Below are 25998 nucleotides of genomic sequence, written 5' to 3' on the forward strand. Positions count from 1 at the left end.
CCTGTTAATAGGTCAGTTAGGTCTGTGGAAACATGTAATTGGGGATGGATTAAAGCTCAGTGGTAGAGTACAGTGGTACCTCAGGTTAAGAACTTAATTCGTTCTGGAGGTCCGTTCTTAACCTGAAACTGTTCTTAACCTGAGGTACCACTTTAGCTAATGGGGCCTCCCGCTGCTGCCGCCGCGCAATTTCTGTTCTCATCCTGAAGCAAAGTTCTTAACCCAAGATACTATTTCTGGGTCAGCGGAGTTTGTAACCTGAAGTGTCTGTAACCACAGGTACCACTGTACATGTCTTGCATGGTTGTAAGCATCTTCAGTTAAAATTATCTCTAGTAGCAGACCAGGAAAAAGCTGGTGATCTTGAAGAGCTGTTACCAATCAGTAAGAAGATACAGTGTTACCTGGGGCTACATATGCTTCAGGTTACATACGCTTCAGGTTACAGACTCTGCTAACCCATAAATAGTACCTCGGGTTAAGAACTTTGCTTCAGGATGAGAACAGAAATCGTGCTCCGGCGGCACGGCAGTAGCTGGAGGCCCCATTAGCTAAAGTGGTGCTTTAGGTTAAGAACAGTTTCAGGTTAAGAACGGCCCTCCGGAACGAATTAAGTACTTAACCCGAGGTACCACTGTAGTGCTGAGATGGATGGACCAATGATCCTGGAAAGCAGCTCACAGATGCTGCTCTGTGCAAGCTGAGCTAAACCAAGGTTTGGCTTAGGATGTCATCCAAACCAGAACTCATGGTTAAGCTCTCTGCTCGCTAATCATCAGCTTGTAGCCAAGAACAAACCTTGCCTTAGCACAGTGCAGTGCAGCAGTTTAAAAAAAACTCCAGGGGAAACCAGAGCAACTATGTGCTTCTCTCCAGGAGCCTGCATGTTTGTGTGTTTCCAGTAAGTAAGTTTGGCTTACACTGCTGTGCAAACTAGGCCTGTACGCAACGTGGTAAGGCTATTGTGAGGATGCAGCAGTGGGACTATATGGTTCTTCAGCAAAACACTGATTCAGTTTAAATTTGAATTAAAAGCAACAATTTGCCAACAAAAATAGGGGGTTGTACCAGCTGATGTCCAGCACTGCAGAGAGGCAGAGGCACTCAATAGTGAGGGCAAGGAGGAAGAAAGGCTTTCAAAAAAATGATGTATAGGTAGAATCTACTTGCTAATATCTGCCCACCTCCTTTGAAAATAATGTTGACCTGCTTGGCATTTGCCGCTTGAAATGGGGAAAGGACTTGAATGCAACAGTTTGACGTGGCAACTTGTGTGGAAAGGAAGGGCAGATGGCAATGAAAAACTGGGGGGAGGGGGGAGATAAAGAAAGAACTCAGGTGTGGACAGTCTTAATTTGGCTACAGAGTAGAACAAATTCACAGTATACTATACACTTATTTCTGCCCCTGTCACTCCATACAGCAAATTTTAGAGGAAAGGGCCAAGGCAGATGTATTAGCAGTTCTTAGTAAGCACCTTTGCCCTACTAAGAGCATTGGCTTTTTTGCCCTGAAAGTGATGATAGTTGTGTGGAGTGCAGTAGAGGAGGCAGAGGCCACACATCAGAAATCTTAAAGGGGCTGGATAAAGCTACGGGGCCTTATGTTCAACACCCATGGCTTAAATCTAATTAGTTCTCAAAGAAAATAAACGAGATGTAACCTAGGGAACTTCCTGTCATTCCAAATGACACAGTAACTTGTTTTCTTTCCATTTGTGCAGAATGTTTTAAATTGCTGATGTTGGCTAGAGAGTGACAATGAAGTGAGGTATTCGGTGCTTCGGCTGTCATTTCTACATGTCAAATGACCAGTACTTGGGCTTGTTATTTTCAGAACAGATTATTGTACAAAGCACATATGGGGAAAATAGTCTTCGTCTTCTGCTCCTGGTGTAGTTGGATTGGCAGTTGTAAAAAAAAAAGTGACAAAAAGAAACCCATACTGGGATGGAACTGGTGTTTACTCAGTCTGGAAGAACCAGGGCCACAAGCATCCTTAGTTATAGAGATCCATCGTTATAGAAGATCTGTTTGGCAAGGTGCAATCCTGTACTGTACACATTCACTCAGGACTAAACTCAATTGAACTCAGCAGGTCTAACTTCCATGTAAACATGCACAGGACTTCATAGCCTTGGCTCCACCAGGATTGGCAACGACAGTCCTATTCCCCCAGGTGGTCACCTCACAAAGGTTTGCCTGACCTCTTAACACTTGTTAATTTGGCTAGATTACAATGTCCAATACACAACCCAGGAAGTGTGCTTACTTATTAGTGGGTCCACCACTCCCCTTACTACTACGCTCTAATACACACGAGCCTGGCTTTTTCCACTGAGGGAATTAGCTCTGACACCCACTAACCTTAATTAAACTATAGCACCTATAAATCTCTGACAATACGCAACTTCTGAGGATTTAAAAAAAAACAACTTTATGTTTCCCATACTTGGGAAACTTCAGCTGCGGTCTCATGCACACTTTTCTGGGAGCAAGCCCCAGTGAATTATTCCGCCTCCCAAGGAAGTCTGCAAGAGAAACGAATCAAGAGTTGGTTTACTCAGAAGCAAGTCCTATTGATTTCAATAGGGGTCATTTCCCCAGGGTTTAGGACTGAAGCCTTTGTGACCTCTGAGGTCCTCTTGCTGTACAGCTGGGTTTCCCCAAACTTGGGTCTCCAGCTGTTTTTGGACTTCAACTCCCATCATCCCTAGCTAGCAGGACCAGTGGTCAGGGATGATGGGAACTGCAGTCAAAAATATAATAAGAAGCAGCAGCTGGAGAGACCCAAGTTTGGGAACACAGGCTGATGCAGTTTCCATTCCAGGTTCAGGCAGGAAGGCAAAACCCCTGAGGAACCATGCGCAAGAGTCGGGAGGAAGGTGGCACAGCAGGAAGCAGCGGCAGGGAAGCGATGAGAGTCTTTGAGCCACGTCCAGAGGCGGGAATCTCCATCTCCTTTTGCGTCTTTCCAGGTCTGGCATCCCGGAACCCGGAAGTAAGAGGCGGCATCGGCGTCGCCACCTTTCCCTGCCCCCTCTCGCCCCCACCCCTCGCGAGACCCGCCCTTCCTTCCTTCCTTCCTCCTCGCGCAGGTATATTCAGGCAACCCAGTCCTTCAACACACACACACGCACGCACGCGTCCACGCGGGCGCGCACGCACACCCACACTCCCCTCCTGCGTCCCTCCGCTTCCCCTGCGCGACCTTTGCCCTCGGGCCGAGTCCCCGCCCAATAGGGAAGCTGGCAGTCCCGCCTGTTCCGCCGGCTGGCTGAGTCGGGCGACAGGCAGCGTGTCGGCACGCGCGAGGGGTCTTCTCGCGGTGGGGGAGAGCGCGAGCGAGAGTCCCAACCGTCCCTCCCCCCTCACAGGCAACGGTGAAGACGCTCAGCTGGGCCCGCGCGGCTTTCGTGAGGGAGGCGGGGTGGGGGGTCCGCGTTTCATTCTTCGCCGCGTGCCTCTCAGGCGGCGGCTCGGAGGAGGAGGAGGAGGCCCAGCTCGGCTTTTCCCGCCTCAGTTGTGGCGGCGGCGGCGGCGGCAGCGGCTGCCACGCGGGCCGGGCCGGCTGGAAAGAGAGAGAGAGAGGCCTGCTGCTGCCCGTCGGTGCGTTGCGTGGCTGGGAAGCGACCCTCTGAGGCTGCGTCGGGCTCCGCTTGCCCAGCGCCACCTGCCAGCCCGCTGTGGTTTGGGGGCCTGGGGTGGGCTGGGCCGCCTGCCTTACTGGTTGGGACGGGGTGGGGAGGAAAGCGAAGGTGCTCCCCATGCCCGGTTCGTGAGGCGGCGGGGTGGCTTAAGGTAAATGGGCCGCTCGCTCTTTTCGGCCGCCCGAGGCCGTGAGGTAGGGCAGCCGGTAAGCCGAGCCCTCTCTCCGCGTGCGCGCAGGCGCGGTGCTGGCAGGAAAGCGGGCGGTGTTGGCTCGCTCGGCTCCGGGGTTTGCTGTAGGATCCTGCTCTCCTCGCGAGCCGCCAAGTTGTGCTTCTCGCCCGGCCGGTGTGCTGCTCCCTCCGCTCAGCCCTCCCGCCAGCTCGTTTGACTGCCCGGGGAAGCCTCTGCGGCTGCCACTCAGAGCCGAGCACGTCAGGTGGAGCCGTAGCGGGTGCTGAATTTCAATCCGTCCTTTGGGATCCGAGCCGGTTATTTTTAGCACGGCATTTCTAGGGACTTTGCAGAAGCTGCAGCTGCAGCAGCAGCCCAGTCCAGCTGGCTTGGGATTTGTGGTTGCAGGAAGGGTGCCATGCGCAGCCCTGTTGTGCCTGGCTGGTGGCTGGCCCTTGGGCGTCCCAGAGGATATTCTCCTTGCCTTGCTGTTATGTGTAGATGCCATGGCTCCCAAAAAGGTATTGGGCATGTTTTAGAAAGCTGACATGTTCGCCTCGGTTTATGTATCAGAACGCATGTTGCCTTGGGAGTCCTGGAGGTAAGTAAGGGAGTTTGGGATTTAAGTGGCTTCTGTTTTTCATTTCAGATGCCCCCCAAAAAGGGAGGTGATGGACTCAAGCCACATCCAATCGTTGGAAGATTCGGGACAACCCTGAAAATTGGCATTGTTGGCTTGCCAAATGTTGGGTAGGTGATTCAAGGGGGATAAACTTTGCTTAGTCATCCTAAAGATAGTAGGCCCTCCTGAATAAATTAGTGTTATGCTGCAGTATGAACACTGCGAAATATTGATTGAGATTAGCATTTATGCTTATAGGTTCATGCTTATGTTTTACTTAAATTAGATCATTTTTGAACAAAAGGTGTTTTGAGTTGCTGTTTTACTGAACTGGGCTTAATGAATAGATTGATAGATAACTGATAAGAAATGAAATTATTTTAATGAATGGAAATACCTTTATAAATAATTGAATTTTCTCTACAAACATTTTAAACTTAATTATCCAACAGTTGATTTTTATTGTGATGTTATTTTGCCTGTAAATTATCTGGAAAGGAATAGTTATTTTTATTGGAAATAAATCTAGCTTCCTTGGATTGTTTAAAGATGTGAGGAAGTTTAAACATTTACTATTAAAAGCAATGCTGCACTGAAAGCACATTAGCTGACAGCTTCTAACCTATTTATGGCTGATACATGCAGAATAATAATAATAATAATAATAATAATAATAATAATGTATTATTTAAACCCCCCATCTGACTGTATGGATACAGCGGGTGGAGAGATGAAGGTAAAGAACCTTGTCAGACTGTCAACTTTTTTTTCTGTTTAGTTAGGTATTTAAACTCTACTTGATAAAGGTAATTATACTATGCAGAAAGAAGGGGCACAGTTTATATAGAAACTTTCTTTTGGGGTCTGTCTCTTTCAGTATTTAGTTCCAACAGTGTACTAGATGTTCTGAAGAATTGGTGCTGTGGCCTCTCTCTAGAGCTTGTGAAGTGTGAGTCAAGAACTGACAGATACATATTGGGGAATAGTAGTGGAGAGGTGTGTAACAATAGTAATATAGGAATATATGTTGGTGTGGTTCACAAACAGAAAGGAGACCTGTTTTGGAAATGGAGCAGTATAGCTGAAACTGTGGGAATAGTACTGGAAGGTGGAGACAGCATTTAAAGTTGTTTGTAAATAGAATTATGATGGGTTAAGATGTAAGAGACATGGAGATACATAAGAATTTTGCCACTGATTTCTGTGATAAGAGATGCTGTCATGAGATATTGATGAAATAGTGGTCACAAATTGTATTGCTGGTACATTATTGCACTTCAGGTCTTCAAATAAGTGCTTTGAGTTAGAAACCAATGTAACCTAAAACACACTCATCTTTGGTAGAAGAAGTTTTTGCTGATCTGCCAGTTTTGTTAAGAGTAAATAGGCTGACTTCGCTTTTACCTAAGCTTCTTTCAGATTATGCCATAATGATGCATTAGACCAAAATGTTGGAATTGTTTCAGCAAAAGCAACTTTTTTTAAAAAAAAAAAGTTTCAGCATGAATAACTGTTTCCCAGAAAGAAAGAAAACTTGGAAGAGGCCCTATAACTGGGAAGTTACAGTGGCAGATGGGTATTGGTTTCATGTTTGTGGGCTTCTCAGAAGCATGTGATGGATTGCTGGGGGAAGCAGGATGCTGGACTAAATGGAGCTTCTGTATGATTGAATAGGGCACTTGTGATAACCAAAGCCTGAACATGAGCTGTCCAAATCTAGAAAGTCATTACAGTGGGTAAGAATTTGAAATGTAACTTTAAAGAATTGCAACTTCGGAGGGATTCCAGTGGAAACCTGGAAAGACTTAGATGTTTCCCATGCTGGCTGTGCAAAAATAATGCAAAGGTATAGGTGGCATTTAAAATATAAAATATAAAAGGACACGCCCAGCATCCAACACAAATGTACACTTATATAATGTTGCACATGTGATATTATTGGGAAGCTGATCTCAAATGTTGCAACATTTTATTTTTTAAAGGAAATCTACCTTTTTCAATGTATTAACCAAGAGTCAAGCTGCAGCAGAGAACTTTCCTTTCTGCACTATTGATCCAAATGAGAGCAGAGTACCTGTACCAGATGAAAGATTTGATTTCCTTTGCCAGTACCACAAGCCTCCAAGGTTAGTACCACACATGTTATCAGTTGGTTGTTTCTACATAAAGAAATAAGCTTTCCAATAAGCAATATTTTCGCAAAATCCATTTCTAAGTATTTAAGTGTTTTGAAGTTGTGTTGTTTGGTTTTTTTAAAAAAGGATTGCTTTTGAACAAGAATCTAGTGAGAGGACCTCATAGTTTGAAAATAGGAATTCTTCAGGCAACTTGAAATAATCTTGCAAGCAAGGCAACATGCCTGAACTTTCTTATTAGCCTGCTTGTTCATACATGTGAAAGCCATTGTGGCACATGAACATCTGAAAAGAGTGGGGAAAGGACTGTGTTTCCACCTACAAAATTCTCCTTACCTGGATATTATTCGTATTTACCACATACAAGTGGCTGCTTAGATGTCTGCCTTTAAAGCAGATCACATAAAAAGCTTCACTATTGCCTATTTTCTTCATACCCTCATATCTAAGGCAGAGTGAACAGTGAACCAAGAAATTAAAACCACAATTTGTTCCTTTAGTTTTACACCCTAAAACTAAATTCTTTCCAACTTCTAATTGCATTTGCCCCTGATATTTGGAGCATCAATTCCCACTGCTGTTATATGAGCTGATGGGCCTTCTGGGATCAAACAAACTTCTCTCCCATGGAACTAATTCTTGTAGAGTCCTCTGCTTGTGACCTATCTCCTTCTATCACCATTCTGTATAGTGTAGCATTATTTTCTGGGCTCTCTTTGGTGTTGACTGTAGAGAACTTAAGCCATTATTCGTAGGATGCTTTGCAGGGGGAAGTTGTTCTGCAGTTGGTGGGACTTGTTTCTGAGTAAACAGGCTTCACAATTGTATGGTTTAAAAAAGCTATGTTGAGCTCCTGGCTCTTTTAATCTGATAGTCTGTTAAATCATTTTTGTTAGTAAGAAGTTAGTTTGTTGCATATTCCAAGCTTTAATGGAGTTAAGGCATGCTAACGTGAATATAATGTCTGTAAAGATTTAGTAAATATCCTATTTTTCCAAAGGACGTTCTTTTAGTTGAAGATCATTAGTAAAGAACAAGAAATTCCAGTTTTTATAATCATACATAGATAACTTTTTTTGGTGTCTAAAGATTTTGATGTGTTTTCAGTTTTTGTTTTGGTTGTGGGTAAGAATGCATTCCAAAGTTTATACAAGAATATACAGAATGTGAAGTATTGTCTGATGTCTCCTTTGTGAACTAAGACTCTTTAACATAAGTGTGGGGAATGTCAGGCCTGGGAGTCAAATTTGGCTCTTCAATACTCTCTATCTGGCTCTTGGGAGGCCTCACTGGCTCTGCTGTGTGTCTTCCTTGAGTGGTTGTGCTGTGCTGTGTATTTGAATTGTGATAATGTGTCTTGCTTGTCTGCATGATGTGATGTGTTTGGAAATTATTATTTTTTAAATTTTTTATTATTAAATTTTATTGAGTACAAAAAAGAAAAAATATACAAGTAACCAACTACAAAAAGATAAAGAAAAGTACATGTGTTTGGAAATTATTTGTTTTAGGTGTATGGCCCTAAAATATTAAACAAACAATAAAAAAACCAAATCTGATCTACTGTACAAAGACAAGAGTTCACCCCCCCTTTTTTGTGTGTCTCTGGTCCTGCCCACTGTTAAGGCATGATAGCTCAGTTGGTAGAGTATGAGACTCTTAAATCTCCGGGTTGTGGATTCGAGCCCCATATTGGGCAAACGTTTCCTGCTTTGCAGGGTTGAATTACATGACCCTGGTGGTCCCTTTCAGTTCTACAGTTCTGTGATTCTGTGAGGCACTGTGGCTCCTGCCTGAAAAACATTCCCCACCCTAATACTTAAGTCATGAGCTAAAGTTTCTGACTTTAAATAACCATTTAGGTATTACTTTGAAGATTTCATGATCATGCTATTAAGCCCAGGAGCTTAACATACTCAAAATGCCCCTTTCTTCAGGAAGAATTTTCTATCCTTTTTTAAGTTGTCCCACCCTAAAGGCAAACTAAATCATAACTATTTATGATTTAAGTTAATACTTAGCAAAATGGCATTAGAAATATAATCCAGATTTTTATTAACCTGTAAGTACTTGGGTTATTGCTATTGTGTTGCAAAACATGTTAGATATAGTGCATAGTTTAGCTATATGTCAGCAATATTAAATATTTATATGAACTACTTGTACTTTTCTTTAGGAAATGAATGTTTGCCAAATAGAAGTCTGATTAAAATCAATTCTATATATAAAGTGCTGGTTTTAAGCTTTAAAGCAAGGGTTGCTAACCTGAGGCCATCCAGATCTTGTTGCCATGCTGAGTGGGAGCTGTAGTCCAGTTACATCTAGAGGACCACAGGTTATGCACTCTTGTTTTAAAGCTTTACCGTATTTTTCGCCCTATAGGACGCACCGTCCCATAAGGCGCACCTAGTATTTTGGGGGGAAAATAAAGGGAAAAAAATAATTTCCCCCCCAGGCGCGGGGCTGGGGCGGGGGAGGCCCGAGCTTCCCCTGACCCCAGTCCCCAAACAGGCAGCTCTCTGCAAGCCGTGGGAGCCCAGGGCTGGCTCCCGCTGCTTGCGGAGAGGTCCGCGAAGCCTGGACGCGCTGAGCTCAGCGCGCGCAGGCTTCGGCATGCAGGCAACTCTCCGCAAGCAGCGGGAGCGCTCCCGCTGCTTGCGGAGAGGTCCACGAAGCCTGGAGAGTGAGAGGGGTCGGTGCGCACCGACCCCTCTCGCTCTCCAGGCTTCAGCGAAAGCCTGCATTCACCCCATAGGATGCAGACACATTTCCCCTTCATTTTTTGAGGGGGAAAAGTGCGTCCTATAGGGCGAAAAATATGGTAAATGTCGTGGAGCAAGGTTACATGAAATAATTGGTTTTTCCTATATATACCTATTTGAAGCTTAACATCTTCCTCAGAAACCCTTGTCTAAGTGCCATCCAAGATGAGGCAGGTAATCACCAGGGAGAGACCTCTTTGGTCGTAGCCCAATTATGGAAAGTTTTCTCATACAGATTTGCTTGATGGCACCTTTGTAGTCTTTTTGGAACTGGAGGAAGAGTTTAAAAACCACACACAACAACTTAACATATTATTATCTGATTATCTTATATTTAAAATCTTAATTGTGCTTTTAGTTTAAAATCATTTTTAATGTATTATAAGTTTTTGTTTGGTATTTGTTTTGTAAGTTGGCCAGGCAACCTATGTTAGGGAGCGGCTATTTAAGTTCCATTAGAATAAGATTTATCCTTGCTGGTGGAAGGCAGTAGGAAGTTTCAAAGACTGGGAAGGCCTTTTTAGGGTGGCTTACATAGAAAGGATAATTCCAATATAATACAATCCAAGTTAAAAAATGATTAAAACATTTCAAAAGCCAGCACACACCCATCTAAAACAAAATATCAAGCAAACTATTAGTTTGAAACTAGCAATAATATAAAACCCTAAAATGATTAGCACAAAGTAGCTCAGAATAAATAGGTTTTAAAAGCTTGTTCAATAGCCAGCATCAAAGGGACTAGTCAACATATGTACCTTGGGAGGGAGTTGTAATCTAGGATTTGTAATCTAGGAGTCATATACTCCCTATAAGTGGCTTTTTAAAAATAAAGGCCTTACCACCACCTCTTTAGGCCCAGTGGAAAATTTCCCTCTTCTTGAGAGGCATTGACTACTTCCATTATTTTAGTAGCTGCTGCAAATAATAATAATAGTTGTTGTTATTATTATTTATTTCTTATATCTTATTTGCCAGAAAGGACAAGGGTTGAACGTCCACTATTGGCCAGAATTGTGGAAACCTTTTTGAAAATATATATTTCTGAGCTTTGACACCAGTCATTTTTAGAATAGTGCCATAAAATTATCTATCATTAGAAATATAATTTAATGCATAATATAATGCAATACACTGTTGAATTATCTTTATTCTAGTGAAAGTTATAGCCAAATGAAATAAGTTATACACAGAAAACCATGATAAAGGGTATCTCATAACTTCTCACCATTTCTGTTAGTACTTAGTGTGGAAACCTTTTGCTGCAGTTACAGCCCTACAACGGCATCCCGTTGAGTGAACCAAAGATTTTAGTTCATCAGGTGTTATAACGTGTAACCAAGATTGTATGATTTCTTCTATCAATTGTGCTCTATTCCTTGCTTGCTTGTGACTGACAGGTTTCTTTAATCGGCTCTACAGATTTTCTTTTGGATTCAGGTCAGGGCTACTACATTGCTTTCTAGGTGACTAGTCAACTCTTTTCACTCTGTTTGTCATTGGTCAATTTTTAGTTAAAGAAATCCCCTTCATGTTACATAAGGCAGTTGTGCTTTCTTTTTCTGATTATTGGACTATAACTTTTAATAGAATAAAGATAATTTGACAGAGTTTGTTGCATTATATTCTGCATTAAAATTTCTTTCTAATGATACAAAAAAAATTATAGTATTATTATAAAAAAGATGGGTGTTATGAGCCATCAGACCTTAGAAATGCAACTTTTTCTAAAGGTTTCCACAATTTTGGCCACAAGTATGCATGTGGTAAGCCTCAATTCTTAGAGTCCTTTCCACAACTTCAGGATCTGCAAATTGAAAAGTCTACAACAGCAAATATTGAAGTTACAAGGGGTGTATGTTTTCTTTATTACTAGTTTCAACTGTTCACTTAAAACTGCATGTAGGTGTTCAGAGTACAGGGTGGGTGGCTAATTTGTGGCCCTCCGGGTATTTCTGGACTTCAGCTTGGATCAGCCCTAGCTGGCATGATCAGTAACCAGGGATGATGGAGGATATAGATGGAGGATATATAGGACTATATGATGTATAGGGAAGTTTTTAATGGTTGGTGTTTTTCTGTGGTTTTGTATGTGTTGTAAGCAGCCCAGAGTGGCTCGGGAAACCCAGCCAGTTGGGTGGGGTATAAATAATAAAATTATTATTATTAGGCCATCAACAACGGGAGGGTCACATGTTCCCCAGCCCAGCATAGATTTTTCTGGGTGTGTGTGTTCTGAAGATACTTACAGATATGTGGTAATATTGAACTATGTTTCTAATTACAAAAATCTTAAATTATCTTTCAGCAAAATTCCAGCCTTTCTGAATGTAGTGGATATTGCTGGCCTTGTGAAAGGAGCCCATGCTGGACAGGGACTAGGAAATGCCTTTTTGTCACACATTAGCGCCTGTGACGGAATCTTTCATCTACTGCGTATGTAAACTTACTTTTGATTTTTTTTTATATTATTTAAGGATGTGGCTTGCCTAAGAACTGAGGCCTCAAAAGACAAGCTACTCAAGCCATATTAAATGTGCATCTGCTACGATTAAGTCATAAAAATATGATAACCTTACTCCACCGTGGTATTCTGAGGAGAACACAGTACAGTGGTACCTCAGGTTACATACGTTTCAGGTTACAGACTCGGCTAACCCAGAAATAGTACCTTGGGTTAAGAACTTTGCTTTAGGATGAGAACAGAAATCGTGCTCCGGCGGCACGGCAGCAGCAGGAGGCCCCATTAGCTAAAGTGGTGCTTCTGGTTAAGAACAGTTTCAGGTTAAAAATGGACCTCCGGAACGAATTAAGTACTTAACCTGAGGTACCACTGTAGAGGCTTCTGCTGAAGAAAGGGGTGGGTGAAACTCATTTTTTGGCTGTTTTCCCCTTGAAGCCACCCTCTCCCCAGCCATTTCCTACACTATTCTATAGGGTCCCCAGTCCACCCAAGCAGATTTTAGGGGCTCAGGAGGATATAGGTAGAAGAGAGTATCAGCAAAAATAACCCACCCTCTAGCAGCTGAAATGTCTTGTTAGTGGAGTTTCAGTGCTGAAAAATATGGACCCAATCTTGTGTTTCCATTGTAATGCGTGGCTTTGCCCAAATATACTTTGCATTTAGTACATCATGAAGAATAATTTATTTCAGAGATACTGAATTGTATTTTTCATAACATTTCAAAATGCTGAGTATTTATTTAAGATGTGAAGGAAATAAGCAGCTATCTTATCTTTAAAAGACATCTGTTATATAATATTTTTTTTATTATTTTCCAATTTTAAAATAAAACAGCAACAACATACAAACATCGACAAAAACAAACAAACACACAAAATATCATTTCTTAACCTCATTTTCATAACCCTCCTTTCTCGGACTTCCCCATACCTCACCCTTTTTGCATCCTTGTTTTACAATTTTTCAACAACCCTTTTTACTAATTAAATTAAAACTTATTATCCTTCTCGATTTCACCTTAAATCATCAAACAGTTTCAGCTGTAATTCTGCATCTTCCTTCCCCTTGACATTTTAGCACTCCTCAATTTTATAACAGTCCTTAAGATATACTTTAAACTTCTTCCAGTCTTCCTCCACCGTCTCCTTCTCTTGGTCACGGATTCTGCCGGTCATTTCTGCCAGTCCCATAAAGTCAATCACCTTCGTCTGTGGGTAGTTCTTGTGTCTTCCAATACTTTGCTAGAAGAATCCTTGCTGCTGTAGTGGCGTACATAAAAAAAATCTTGTCCTTCCTTAGCACCAATTGACCGACCATGCCCAAGAGAAACGCCTCTGGTTTCTTGTGAAAGGTATATTTAAGTACCTTCTTAATTTCATTATAAATCATTTCCCAAAAGGCTTTAATCTTTGGGCAGGTCCACCAAAGGTGAAAGAAGGTACCTTCAGTCTCATTACATTTCCAACATTTATTATTGGGCAGATGGTAAATCTTCGCAAGCTTGACTGGGGTCATGTACCACCTATAAATCATTTTCATAATATTTTCTCTTAAGGCATTACATGCCGTGAATTTAATACCGGTGGTCCATAACTGTTCCCAGTCAGCAAACATAATGTCATGACCAATCTTTAAAAGACATCTGAAGGCAGCCCTGTTTAGGGAAGTTTTTAATATTTAATGCTGTATTGTTTTTAACACTCGATTGGAAGCCGCCCAGAGTGGCTGGGGAAACTCAGCCAGATGGGCGGGGTATAAGTAATAAATTATTATTATTGTTTTTATTTATTTATTTATTTATTTATTTATTAAGGTATAGGACCAGGGAATTATTATTTAACCATAAAGAATAAATTTTTCATCCAGTCTAAATACTTTGAGGCAAAACGTTTCTTACGTCCCAGTGAAAATATCCATTTGATGTTCAAAAGTCAAATCCATTTAGAATAAGTAGCAGGGGCACCGACTTGGGCCCCAGATTCTTGGTGCCCAGCGTTCGTGACATGACGTCATGACATCATGTGCCCTGTGGCCTCAGGACCTATCACTGGAAGTCAGATCCCGAGGTCTTACAAGGCTTCGGACGTGACTTGTGGGTGCTCGGGCCGCCAGGGCCCCCTAGAGATGCTGCCACTGATAAGTATTGGACTTAAGTTATATTTAGGATAATTTCCCACTGCTATGGATTTGTAGTAGTTTTTTCTTCTTCTTCATTTTGGAAAAGCACTGACTGCCAGAACATTTCTAGTGTAAATATATGCAGATTAAATTTGGTTTTGGTTAGAGGAAGTTGCCATTCCCCAAGAGTGGCAAAAACATATTGGTGAATCAAATTTCATTAGGATAATTGTGGTTTGAATGCATTGAGGATCAGAGGTTAGTTCTACTGTAAGGTAAATCTGTAAATAAATCAATCTATTGATTATAGGAATTTGGTCTGCTAAATCAGTTAATATTAAATTACTGAATAGTGCTAGATTGAGTATTTAGCAAATGATATTTCCCATGGGAATAAAAGTTAATATTGTTCTGCTACACAAAGTAAACTTAACAACATACATAGCGAAAAATAATTTTCTTCAAGATCAATACACTGTAAAGCAATGGAAAGATAAAATTACTGTCAAGTCTACTCAGCTCTTGTAGTCCTACTTCAGACCTATTTTTAAACAGTTATCTGCTGTTACAAGCAATGCTGAGGTGTAACTTCAGATATGAAATGGTGGTTACTTTATATCTTATTTTCTCCATGGGAGCCAATGAGACAATATTGGTCTCTTATTCTTTACTGTGGTACCTCTGGTTACAAACGCTTCAGGTTACAAACGCTTCAGGTTACAAGCTCCGCTAACCTGGAAGTAGCTGCTCCTGGTTGCGAACTTTGCCCCAGGATGTGAACGGAAATTGTGCACCGGAGGCTCCTTTAGCAAAAGGATAAGAACGGTTTCAGCTTATGAACGGACCTCCGGAACAAATTAAGTTCGTAACCAGAGGTACCACTGTATTGCATTCTGGTTCTTCCATGAAGTCAGAATGAAGTAGGGGTGTGTGTGTGTGTATTTCTTTAAACACAACTGAGGGCAACTTGTTTAGTTTGTAAAGGTTTTTTATTTTTTATATAAACTCTGCTCAGTTTCAAGATACATCCAGGAATATGTTTGCACTTCCAACTTAAAAAATATGTTTTGTAAGACTTGTTTGTTTTACCTCCTGCAAGCTGAGTTTTTGTATAATGTGGTTGCTAGATGGTGACAGCTTACCTAGATGTCATCTTTGTGGTTAACACACTGTTGTAACAAATCACAATTAGTTGAACGCTACGTATGCATTTTTGCTTGAACTTTTGGCAAGTTTTCTTACTTAAAATGTATATCAGTAGTGCAATTTGCCAATACATGCTGTTGGAACTCAAAAATTATGCTTTCATGAATGTGTCACAGCAAAAATAAGCAATGTGCTCTGCATTAAAGGTGATTTGAAAATGCAAAGTGTTGTGAGAGAGATTGGTTGGTTTGACAGTCACTTCAGGAAAAAGCTTCTACAATGACTAAAAGTTTGGGGTGTGCACTGGATTTTCAGTAATCCTGAAACTAAAGTGGGCCACTTCAGATGGACTTGGGGCTTATCCAAGCCGAAGAGGAATCTTTCTTAAGCTCTTTAAACTGAAGAGGGGATCTCCAAAGCGTTTTTGAGATTTCTATGTTAAACTCTGCAGACACAGTGTCTGCAAAACCTGAAATTTTTCTCTCCCAAGCTTGTCATGCGAGGAAAACACTGTCAGGAAGCTCTTTTGTGTCCGACACATCTTGCTTCTTACCAGAGAAAACCAGGATTTAACCAGGTCTCTCCAATAACATTGCTTTAGGGTAGGGAAGTTGAAATAATGTAACATTTTTATTGTCTGTTCTGTGGTCTTTTGCTAGTTCTGCCTAGTGGTGCTTGGTTGGAAAATGCCAAAATATTCAAGTCCTGCCTTTGTGTAGCATGTCCACAAATCCTCTCATGTCAAGCCAGCTTGGCATTTAGTTTTTGTGACTTTGGATGGCAGTTCATCAGAACGCAAGCCCGAAGCTGTTCATTTTATGCATCAGAACTCCTTAGCCCTTACACCCAGCCTTCTTAAAATTTGCAAGTTATTTTCCCAGGAGCACATATTCATAAGAAAGTTGTTGCCCGCAAAACTAGAGGGAGGGCAGCAAATCCCTTTAAGTTCATCCATGCCAACAAAGTCAACTTTAAAGGTGCCTAGCACAAAAACTGCCATATACCAATCTGTAATTTGGCAGATTTCTTACTTAGGGACATCTCTGTCATGTATGCTATTTTATACAAGTTGCTCATAGAAGAATAGGGGAGCGTAAGTGAATCCTTTTAAAAATCACTCCCCAACTGTAAAGGCTAGCCTTTCAGGAAAGCCACTGCAATTTTCCTTCTGAAATTTGGCAGGACTCAACCTCTCAGAAGGGACAAACAATCCTGCAAATTTAATCCAATTCTGCTCCCCCCGCTCCCCCAAATCATAGACAGTTCCGTTATAAAATAAATTCTAAAGGTGACCAGCCACCAACCCTCTGGACCTATTTGTCAGTAATTTTGCAGACTTTATTTAGTCAAGTGGGGCAACTTCGCATGAAAATTTCATCCAGTTCTGTCGAAAGGGACTATCTGCAACATCTTCCTTTTTTTCAAACTCTGTATTCCCCAGACACATTGTATTTTTATGTTCTCAAAGTAGAAATCATCCCTGCTGATAGATATTGCTGGAAGCTGCTTGCAGCAGAGGAGAGACATATGATGATATCACTTAGCCACACTCCATTGCACCACCATTTTAGTGAACAAAGCAAGAGCCACATCTCATCCCCTCAGCATGTGTGGCTTTCCTTTGCCAATTATAGTAGTACTGTTTGTGCAGCTCTATTTACGCTGTGACACTTTAGCACATCTCTGAAAACTTGTAACTTTAGGTGTCACATGCATTTTGAGATGAATTTAAAATTGCAGAAGTGTCAACGTATAATGCTTCATTCAGGTAGGATATATTTTTATTCATTAATGCAGGGGTGTCTAATCTCTGGCCTGAGGCCTCTGAAACATATTTATCTTCCCTCCACCCCAAGAAAAAGAAGGCACAGTACTGGGCATGAAGAGAGGTAAATTTGGGTTCGGTGTGGTGCATGTGCAGGAGTGTGGGGTGCCCACATCTACGTTTAGCCATACTTACCCCTAGAAGGCTGGCAAAGAGTGAGCGCTATCTTAACGACTCTTGATTTAAGGACTGTAAATCTTCCATTATACATGCCTAGACACTGTTCTGAAACTGTCATTATTAGTTAAAATCTTCTATCTCCTTTTTAGCTTCTGAAGGCTTAGACTTGGCCAATACCTTGCCTTCAAACAGCTTTTGATTGATACAGACCAATACCTATTCAGTAGATTACATAGATAACAATGGCAGGGACTGAAATGGATGCAGGGGGTATGCTGTACAAGCACTGGAACCTTTCAGTTTCGCCTTATGCTATCCATAAAGCTTCTCCTGAAGGTTGCAGAGCTTCTAGAATGAGATTTAATGTGGTATAATGGGATTTTTGGAAATGAAAATGAGCAACTCCTCCCCTCCTCTGTGTGTGTGTGTGTGTGTAAATAGTAGCGGCTGGTTCGGCAGCATGGGCAGGGCAAGCATTGCTCACCTGGCTTCCCATTGCTGGCAGGAGTGTCATATTGGCTCTGCTTTTGCTTCCACACTGCATTAAAGTACAGTGGTGCCCCGCAAGACGAATGCCTCGCAAGACGGAAAACTCGCTAGACGAAAGAGTTTTCCGTTTTGGAGGTGCTTTGCAAAACGAATTTCCCTATGGGCTTGCTTCGCAAGACGAAAATGACTTGCGAGTTCCTGCGGTTTTTTTCCTCCCCCCCTTTTTCTAAGCCGCTTATCCGCTTATCTGCTAAGCCGATAAGCCGCTAAAAACCGCTAATAGCGCTAATCCGCTAAGCCGTCAATGGGCTTGCTTCGCAAGACGAAAAAACCGCTAGACGAAGAGACTCGCGGAACGGATTCTTTTCGTCTTGCGAGGCACCACTGTACTCCTTGCTGCGCCCCTCCTTTTCTCGCTCTTGGTAACTAGCAGCAGAGAGGAGAGAGTTTGTTGCGGTTGTTTCTGGTTGTTCACATCACTTTTAAGTTTAGCATGATGTCTCTGCATGGCCCATGTGTCTTAAATATTTGTGGCCAAGGAATGTTGCAACTTTTACATTACAGTGTAACACGCAATTTAGTTTTGCATCTTACATGGTTCTGTTTGTTTGGGGGGCGGGGATGCTTGACTTGAAAGATTGTGTCACTATGAGTATTTTGAATCTACCATTGCAACAGGCTTGTTTTTGGCGAGTCATAGGTGAAGGCTAAGGGTGGCCTGTTTTAGTATTTTCTAGCTTGTCGCGGTCTTGAATAACTTCACAAAATGTGAACTTGTATACTGCTGTGTATTTTAAATTGCGTACTCTGTTTTTAACGTGGTTAAAACTGCTAGAATGTGTGACCTACAGCACATGGCCAACATACGTGCTTCATTGTTTCAGAGTGACAGATTCTGGAGATTGAGGACAGATAGCTACATGGTCCAGCCATCCTCAAACTCAGCCCTCCAGATGTTTTGAGACTACAATTCCTATCATCCCTGGCCACTGGTCATGCTAGCTAGGGATTAAGGGATTATGGGAGTTGTAGACCAAAAACATCTGGAGGACTGAGTTTGAGGAAGCCTGACATAGTCTGTTTTACAGAATTCCTTACCTTTCCCTTCTGCTTCCTGTATGAATTTTCATCACATTTGTTATTCTAACAGTTCGTGCAAACAGCCTAGTGGGCACCCTGTGGATTTTGGCTAAAAGACAGAAGAAGGCATAAAGAGGACCAAACAACTTGGAGAGAAGTGTTTTGGGGTGGGAGTGGTATCCTGAGCATGTAATTTCTCACAATTCAAAATAGGAGTTTATGTCTCATTTTGCTTTTGGTTTTCAGCAACATGAGATTAAAATGTTGTTCCTATATGATGGTTTCTTCTTTTGTTCTTTGGTCATTAGATGTGGTAGTGATGTGGGTTTTCGGGAAGAAATTGAATTTATTCTTCCCCTTCCCCTGTATAACCTTCTTATGCAAATCAGTAGTTTGCACCAGAATATTTTCAGTTTGCATTGGAAAAAAATTCTGACAATGTACCCACCCAAACACCACAAGCATATGATCTGAAGTATTTGAAAGGAGGGAAGGAGGAATTAAAGCACACCTGATGTGCCTTTATGTATAATTTTTAATTTGAATATTTGCAAGAAAACAAAGACAATAGCATGTTCTTAACTTGCATTGTTTAAAAGTGAGAGTTGGAATCCAAAGGTACACACTAATACATTTCAACAACCCAAAGAACTGTTCATGATATGCTGACTTACATATTTGCTAGGCATAATCCCTTGAAAAACATTAATACAGCTTTGAAACTGTTGTGCTTGCCCAGTACTGTAGTTACAGCTGGCATCTATTAATTGTTACCAATGAACTTAGGGAATTGAATGTTGTTAGTGGAAAAAGAAGGCACAGGAAAGTTTTCTGCTGTACATACATTCTTGAAAGTTAACTTAAAATATTGCAGTTCTTGGTGAAGAGAAGACTTCATGCAGCTACACTCTTGTTTTACTTTAAAATGCAAGTGAGATTTATTTTAGAAGCTTATATTCTGCTGTGGCATTTAACAATAAAATATGCATACAGTTTGCACTTTAGTCATAAATCTTGTCAAATTGATTGTACAGCACTATATTCTTTGTGTGAATTTGATGATATCACTCTGTTCTAGCCTAGCTTAGCCTAGCTTTTGGACCAAGATTGTTCTAAGCACCTCTGATCTTTTTACACAGCAGATAAATCATAAAAAGCCCATATGTCTGAAGGACAACCATCTCTGGCAATATACAGTGGTGCCCCGCAAGACGAACGCCTCGCAAGACGGAAAACCCGCTAGACGAAAGGGTTTTCCGTTTTGGAGGCGCTTCGCAAGACGAATTTCCCTATGGGCTTGCTTCGCAAGACGACAGCCCATAGGGAAATCTCCGGGACAGTGGGGAAGCGCAGCTCGTCTTCCCCGCTGTCCTCGGACCTCCTCCGAAGCCTGGCGGCGGGGCGGGGACACCTCCTCCCGCCGCCGGGCTTCGGAAGGATGCCCCGATGCCAGGCGGCGAGGCGGGAACGCCTCCCCCCACCGCCCGGCATCGGAACGATGTCCCGAAGCCGAGCGGCGGGGCGGGAAAGTCTCCCCCCGCCGCCCGGCATCGGAACGATGTCCCGAAGCCGAGCGGCGGGGCGGGAAAGTCTCCCCCAGCCGCCCGGCATCGGAACGATGTCCCGAAGCAGAGCGGCGGGGCGGGAACGCCTCCCCCCGCCGCCCGGCTTCGGGGCGGGAAAGCCTCCCCCCGCCGCCCGGCTTCGGGGCGGGAAAGCCTCCCCCCGCCGCCCGGCTTCGGGGCATCGTCCCGATGCCGGGCGGCGGGGCAGGAACGCCTCCCCCCGCCGCCCGGCTTCGGGGCACCGTCCCGATGCCGGGCGGCGGGGCGAGAAAGCCTCCCCCCGCCGCCTGGCATCGGAACGATGTCCCGAAGCCGGGCGGCGGGGCCGCGAAGCCTGAGGAGCGCTCCCGCTGCTTGCGGAGAGGTCCGCGAAGCCTGTCCTGGACCTCTTCTGAAGGCAGGCGGGGGGCAAAAGTCTTTGTCCCCCCTGCTTGCCTTCCCAGGGGCTTTAAAATCGCCCGGACAGCGGAGAAGTCCTCCGCTGTCCCAGGCGATTTTAAAATGCCGCCCGCCAGAAGAGGTCGGGGGAAGGCGGTTTCCATAGGAACGCATTAATTGATTTTCAATGCATTCCTATGGAAAACCGTGCATCGCAAGACGAAAAACTCGCAAGACGAAGAGACTTGCGGAACGAATTAATTTCGTCTTGCGAGGCACCACTGTAGTGGCATACTATTTATAGACAGCATTTGCTAAGTTTCCCAGCAGGGACTTATATATCTGACATTGTGGTCCAGAAACAAGAGAGCTGCCTGCTAAGCAACAATGACAGTTTTTCTTACTATTCCAAACAGTATATCAAGATAATATACTGTACCAAGAAGGTTGAAGAGTAATGTGTTGCCTTACAAAGCTTACTATACTTTTTATGGCTTCTTTTGGACTGAGTTTTAACTTTTTAATCCAAGCTCCTTGAAAATGAAACGATAAGTGTGTAATTAAAACAACAATCTGGTGAAACAGACCCAAGAAAGACCAGGGGGAAGCTCATCATTCTGTTTCTTATCCACCAAGGATCCATTTTTTGGGAATAAAGGGTAGCATATAAATTTAATAAAAACAAAACATTAAAAATTCCCTGCTCTGTCAGGGTAGTGTGCATCCCACCCTGTTATAATTGAAAGTACAGGGGGCAACCATTTTGCTCGAGGGTTCCGTTCCTGGCCTCCACACACATTGGTGGAGGAAGCCAACCTCACGTTTCCATCTTCTGGGTCCAAAAGGACCTGCATATCAGCGGCCGCACGTCAATTGGACATGCACAAAAAGGTCACCCCACCTGTACTGTAAGGGAAGTACTAATTCTTCAAGAGTCCACATTCTCCCAAAGTCCCACTGAATCATAGTCTGGCTTTGCACAAAATGTGAACCAGGTCATTCTCTGCTTGCATTTCTTTTGCCAAAGTTTGTGTTCCTTTTTGTTCTCATTTGGACCAGATTTTCATTTTCTGAAGGACGCCTTCTTGCCTTAGCTTCTGACATTCAACTTGTTAACCATGCTAGAAGTTTCATGACCTTGGTAGTGAGTATTCTGATCTGTGGTATATGTTCTAGCTGAACTTCTATTATTGTGGATTTTAATTATCATCCTAAGCATTCTGGGGAGATTTGTCCCTCTTGACTTTCCTTTCAACTTCCCTTTTACCAATCCCCTCATTTTAAAGAAATTTTCTCTTTTGAAGTGAAATCTGACTGTTCTAGGCTTTGTGAGCAATTACTCACTTATATGTTAAATTTGAAACCACTATGGTCACTGTTTCTAAACTTCCCATAGCGCTTTTATATTGCACCAGGCCCTGGGCACCACTTAAGTCCAGGGTTGCCTCCCCTTTGGATCAACTCCATGACCAACTGTTCTTGAGCACAGTCATATAGGGTATCTAAAAATTTTATCTTAGTTGTGACTGCAGCAAGCATTTATCCTTTTTTTGTTTGGGCAGTTGAAGTCATCCATTACTACAACGTTTCTTCCTTTGATGCTTTTTTGAATTCATTATCTCAAGACCACTCTAGGCATCTTGGTCATGGGGATGGTAATACACCCTCTTTCCTAAGCTACTCTTGGGACTTGGTGTGCCACTCGCATCTATTCTGTGGTGAAATCTACCCCTTTTGGGATTTTCAGCTCCTTGAACACTATGTCCTCTTCGATGGTGCAGAGTAGCATTGTCTCCAGCATGCCATTCCCTGTCCTTCCTATAGACTTTGTACCCAGAGATAATTGTGCCCCACTGATTCTCTCCTGGTTTTATTATAATGCCTAGGAGAATACCTTCTACTAAAGTGCTCACTCACATTGAATAGTCATGATACCATATGATTTATTTACTTTATTGCACTAGATTTTAGCTTCATACATTTTATATTTCAGCATTAGGTAGCTAATACTTGCATATTCCAGCTCTAAGCTTGATTTTAAATGTCAGTGCTATTGTACTGGTTTCATTTAAATAATTTTGCTTTACTTTGTAAGTCTATCAAACTAACATGTTGAGTGTTTGGCTGTTGGAGACTTTGTAGGTGATCTAATAAATCATTTTGTAAAAATGCTGCTCTGAATGGGTTAAAACAGTTCTTTTCAGTGTTTCTTTTTACAAGCCACCTGTTGCCTTCGATGCATAAGTGTATAAATTTGAACAAAGTGCTCATCACTTGTCAGCCATCAGTGGCAGCATAAAAATTACTTGTGGTGCTTGCTTTGCAAGAAGTTCTTTTGTGTTTGTGACACCAGCTTTGTTTTATACAATTAAAGTATTACACGCTAGAATAATCTAAATTGCAGCCACTAAACGGTGATGTAGTTCTTTTTTTTCATAGAGCTGAATTTGTTTACTGATTGTATGCAGCTATTGACTACTGCTTTAACATGACAGGTCCCTTGAAGAAGTGCTTTTCCCCCTGCTAGTACGGAAAGCTTTTCATGCTCATTAAAAAGTTCATTTATTTATGATTAGTCTTTTATTCCCTATATTTTTTTAAAATGGCAAACTAAGAGCATTTTTAAGTGATTTTGAGATCTATAATAAAATGAAGTAATTTATACTTCAAGGGGGATTGTATAATGTTTCACAACATGGTTAGTAGTTATAGTGTATAACATTAGAACTGTGCTAGTCCCTTAAGGACAATTGGGCTCATGTACCAGGTGCAGCTCTATGCTAAGTGACTCTGTCTGCTGTACCTCCAAACTTTGCAATTCTTTATATATATGTGGGTGTGGGTGTGGGTGTGGGTGTGTGTACACCTATCTAGATTGAAAATCCTCCCATCCAAAACAAGTAAAGAAAAACATTGTCTACACAGCTTGGCTCTTGGAATCAAATGCATTTGCAACAACAAAGATAAATATCAAAAAAGGATCGTTGGACTTAAAGAGCACCTTCTACATATCCACATGTAATTGATTGCAACACATGTAATTGATCCACTGGGCTTCCATTGTGTGTAGAGAAAACCTCCTCCATCAAAATGAGGTGTCAGTAAGCAAAGAATGTTTCCCATTTGTGGTAGCTTTCCATATATCTTCCATTGTCTGGCAATCAGAGAAAGATACCCCTGGTTAGCAAATTCTGAATGTCATGCTAAAGCTGTCAACAAGCCTCCTGGTAACAGCATTTTGCCAGCCTCCAACTAAATGCATGCAGACTATCAGTGAGAGCTTTATTGAATCCACTTAACAACATTCCTGGATCTCATCTTTGTAACACTAAATACTGTATCACCTGTTTGCATCTCATGGAAACAGCTACTTTCAAAAGCACCAGGACAGGTAGGACATACTACATCAAGCAGAATATCACTTGCAGGTCCTGCAGTATAATCTCTATTGAGTGCAAAAAAAAAAAAAAAAAAAAAGATGTCATATCCAGTACATAGGTAAAACTACAACTGACCTATGCACACGTGTTAGAAACCACAAATCTGCAATTTTGACAAAATGTCGAGCAATCAGTTGTTAAAACATTTCAGTTCTGAGAAACACAGACTGTCAGGCATATCAGTAACTGCTATAAAGGTGCTAACAGATCTAACAATTTTGGTTAAGAGGGAAAACGTCAGACTGGGGCCATGTGGTGCCAATGTGTCCAGTGTGTACATGCAGGAAGATAATACTAGTATCACTTAGCATCAGCAAGTGAAGCCCGTTTGAGCATTCCATCTTCATCACAGCAGCTGATGAAGGTGGAAGCCAAAATGTTTTGCCACATAATTTTTAAAAATACATACAGCTTGGAAGAATCTTTTCTGACTTGCCAGAATAATCTGAAATTGAACTGGTTTCTCCAGAGAACATTTCTTTAGAAAGCAGAAATATAGAGGAAAACCCAAGATCAGCATTCAAAAATCCCCATTGTTCTAGGTACATTTTGTGACAGGGAATTTCCTTAGCGTGAGCAGTTTCTGAGCTCTGGGCACAGTACTGCACCTAAGATATCAGATTAAAACTGCAGAGTGGAAGGAAAGGAGGACCTTTTTCTGCCTCCCGACTTCCAGCTACTCTCTGAAAACTGGAGAAGATACCCTCTTAAGAATATTAGGGGTGTGGGGAGGGGACGGACTAGACCATGTGAAAAATGAACACAATATTTTAGCTGCAGTTCATTCATTTTTAGCTTTGAATTCTTGTTATAAAAAAGTGCACCTAGACATTCCGTTGTTGCGCCCATAACCTAGGTTTAAGGTGCCATTTAGTTCCTAGCTTTCATATCTCAGTTTCTAACACTGCCCAAGAGTGTCTCAAGTGAAAGCATTCAACAATGGAGAAGGAATGTAGCTCAGTGGTAGACATCTGCCTTGCATATCAAGGTCTGAGGCTTCTTCCTCACCATCTCCAAGTATAGCTAGGAGACACCCCTATCTGAAACCTTGAAGATCTGCTACCAGTTAGTGTAGACCGTACTGAGCTCAATGGAACAATGGTCTGACTCAACATAAGGTGGATTCCTACATTCTTATGTCCCTAAGCATGAAATTGAATGATCAGGATCTTCTACAAGTTTGTTCTGATATCTTTTTAATGAGATACAGTCAAATAAGAAGCTAAGAACAATTTTTTTGTAGGGGAAGTGGAGAATCTAGGCCAGTTTTCCCCAATTTGATGCCCTCCAGAAGTTTTGGAGTACAGCTCCCATCATCCCTGATCATTGGCAGTGCTGACTGGAGCTGATGGGAGTTGAAGTCCACAGCATTTGGATGACACCAAGTTGAGGAAGGCTGACCTTGGCTAAAAGCAAGCCTCCAGCAGGCCTAAACAGTTGCCCTATACTAGCATAAGATTTTGAGGCTTTATATGTGAGTCCTGAGAATCATTGCAGGTTGCAGAAGGTGCTTGTGTGAGTAAGCATTTGTGTATTTCGGAATCCAAAGCTCTACAAAACAAGGTTGATTCTGTCCTCCCCCAGTGTGCGGAATATGACATGTATCAGTTCAGTTGCTAACATATGTCCCTCTTGCAGGCCAATCTTCTGTGTGGGGGATTATGTAGCATGCTTGGAAGTTACCAACTTATTGAATTGTTTCTGGATTTGCTTTATGGCATAGGCATATCCAGCAGGTTTCTTGGTAGTGGAAGTAGGAAGTAGGTATTCTGGCTTTCTTGGTCGTGGAAGTCGGAAAGGGAAACCAGCGCCCTCTTGCATTGATGTTTTTCATCTGCCCCATAATTTGCTGGAGATGATCAGTAATAATGGTCAGCAACAGTGTGTAGGAAGAGAATTGCCAAGATGCTACAAAACTCCAAACAGCAGAAATTGAATCTTCCAGTGATGGTTAGCATAACTGGTGACGATGGTCAGGAGCAGTGTAGGGCAGTGCCATTAGTCCCACATAATCAAAGGCAATAGTTGAAGCT

General features: G+C 42.2%; 1 protein-coding gene across 6 annotated transcripts in view; it reads left to right on the plus strand.

Moving 5' to 3' along the window:
- The first annotated feature begins 3228 nt into the window (after positions 1-3228).
- The window catches only part of OLA1 (Obg like ATPase 1), a 90857-nt gene continuing 68087 nt past the window's right edge, over positions 3229-25998 (plus strand). Inside the window, exons 1-4 of one of the 6 annotated variants that reach the window (XM_081845753.1) lie at positions 3229-3382; positions 4471-4571; positions 6426-6569; positions 11649-11776. In XM_081845753.1, the coding sequence (XP_081701879.1) occupies positions 4471-4571; positions 6426-6569; positions 11649-11776 (373 nt within the window). In that variant the 5' untranslated portion in view covers positions 3229-3382. Of the gene's footprint in view, positions 3383-3467; positions 3609-4159; positions 4343-4470; positions 4572-6425; positions 6570-11646; positions 11777-25998 lie in introns of those variants that run through there. The other 5 variants (XM_081845755.1, XM_081845754.1, XM_081845752.1 and 2 more) reach the window with 5 other exon arrangements.

This window comes from Podarcis erhardii (genome assembly GCF_964252035.2).
Source record: "Podarcis erhardii genome assembly, chromosome: 1".
Lineage (NCBI taxonomy): Eukaryota > Metazoa > Chordata > Lepidosauria > Squamata > Lacertidae > Podarcis > Podarcis erhardii.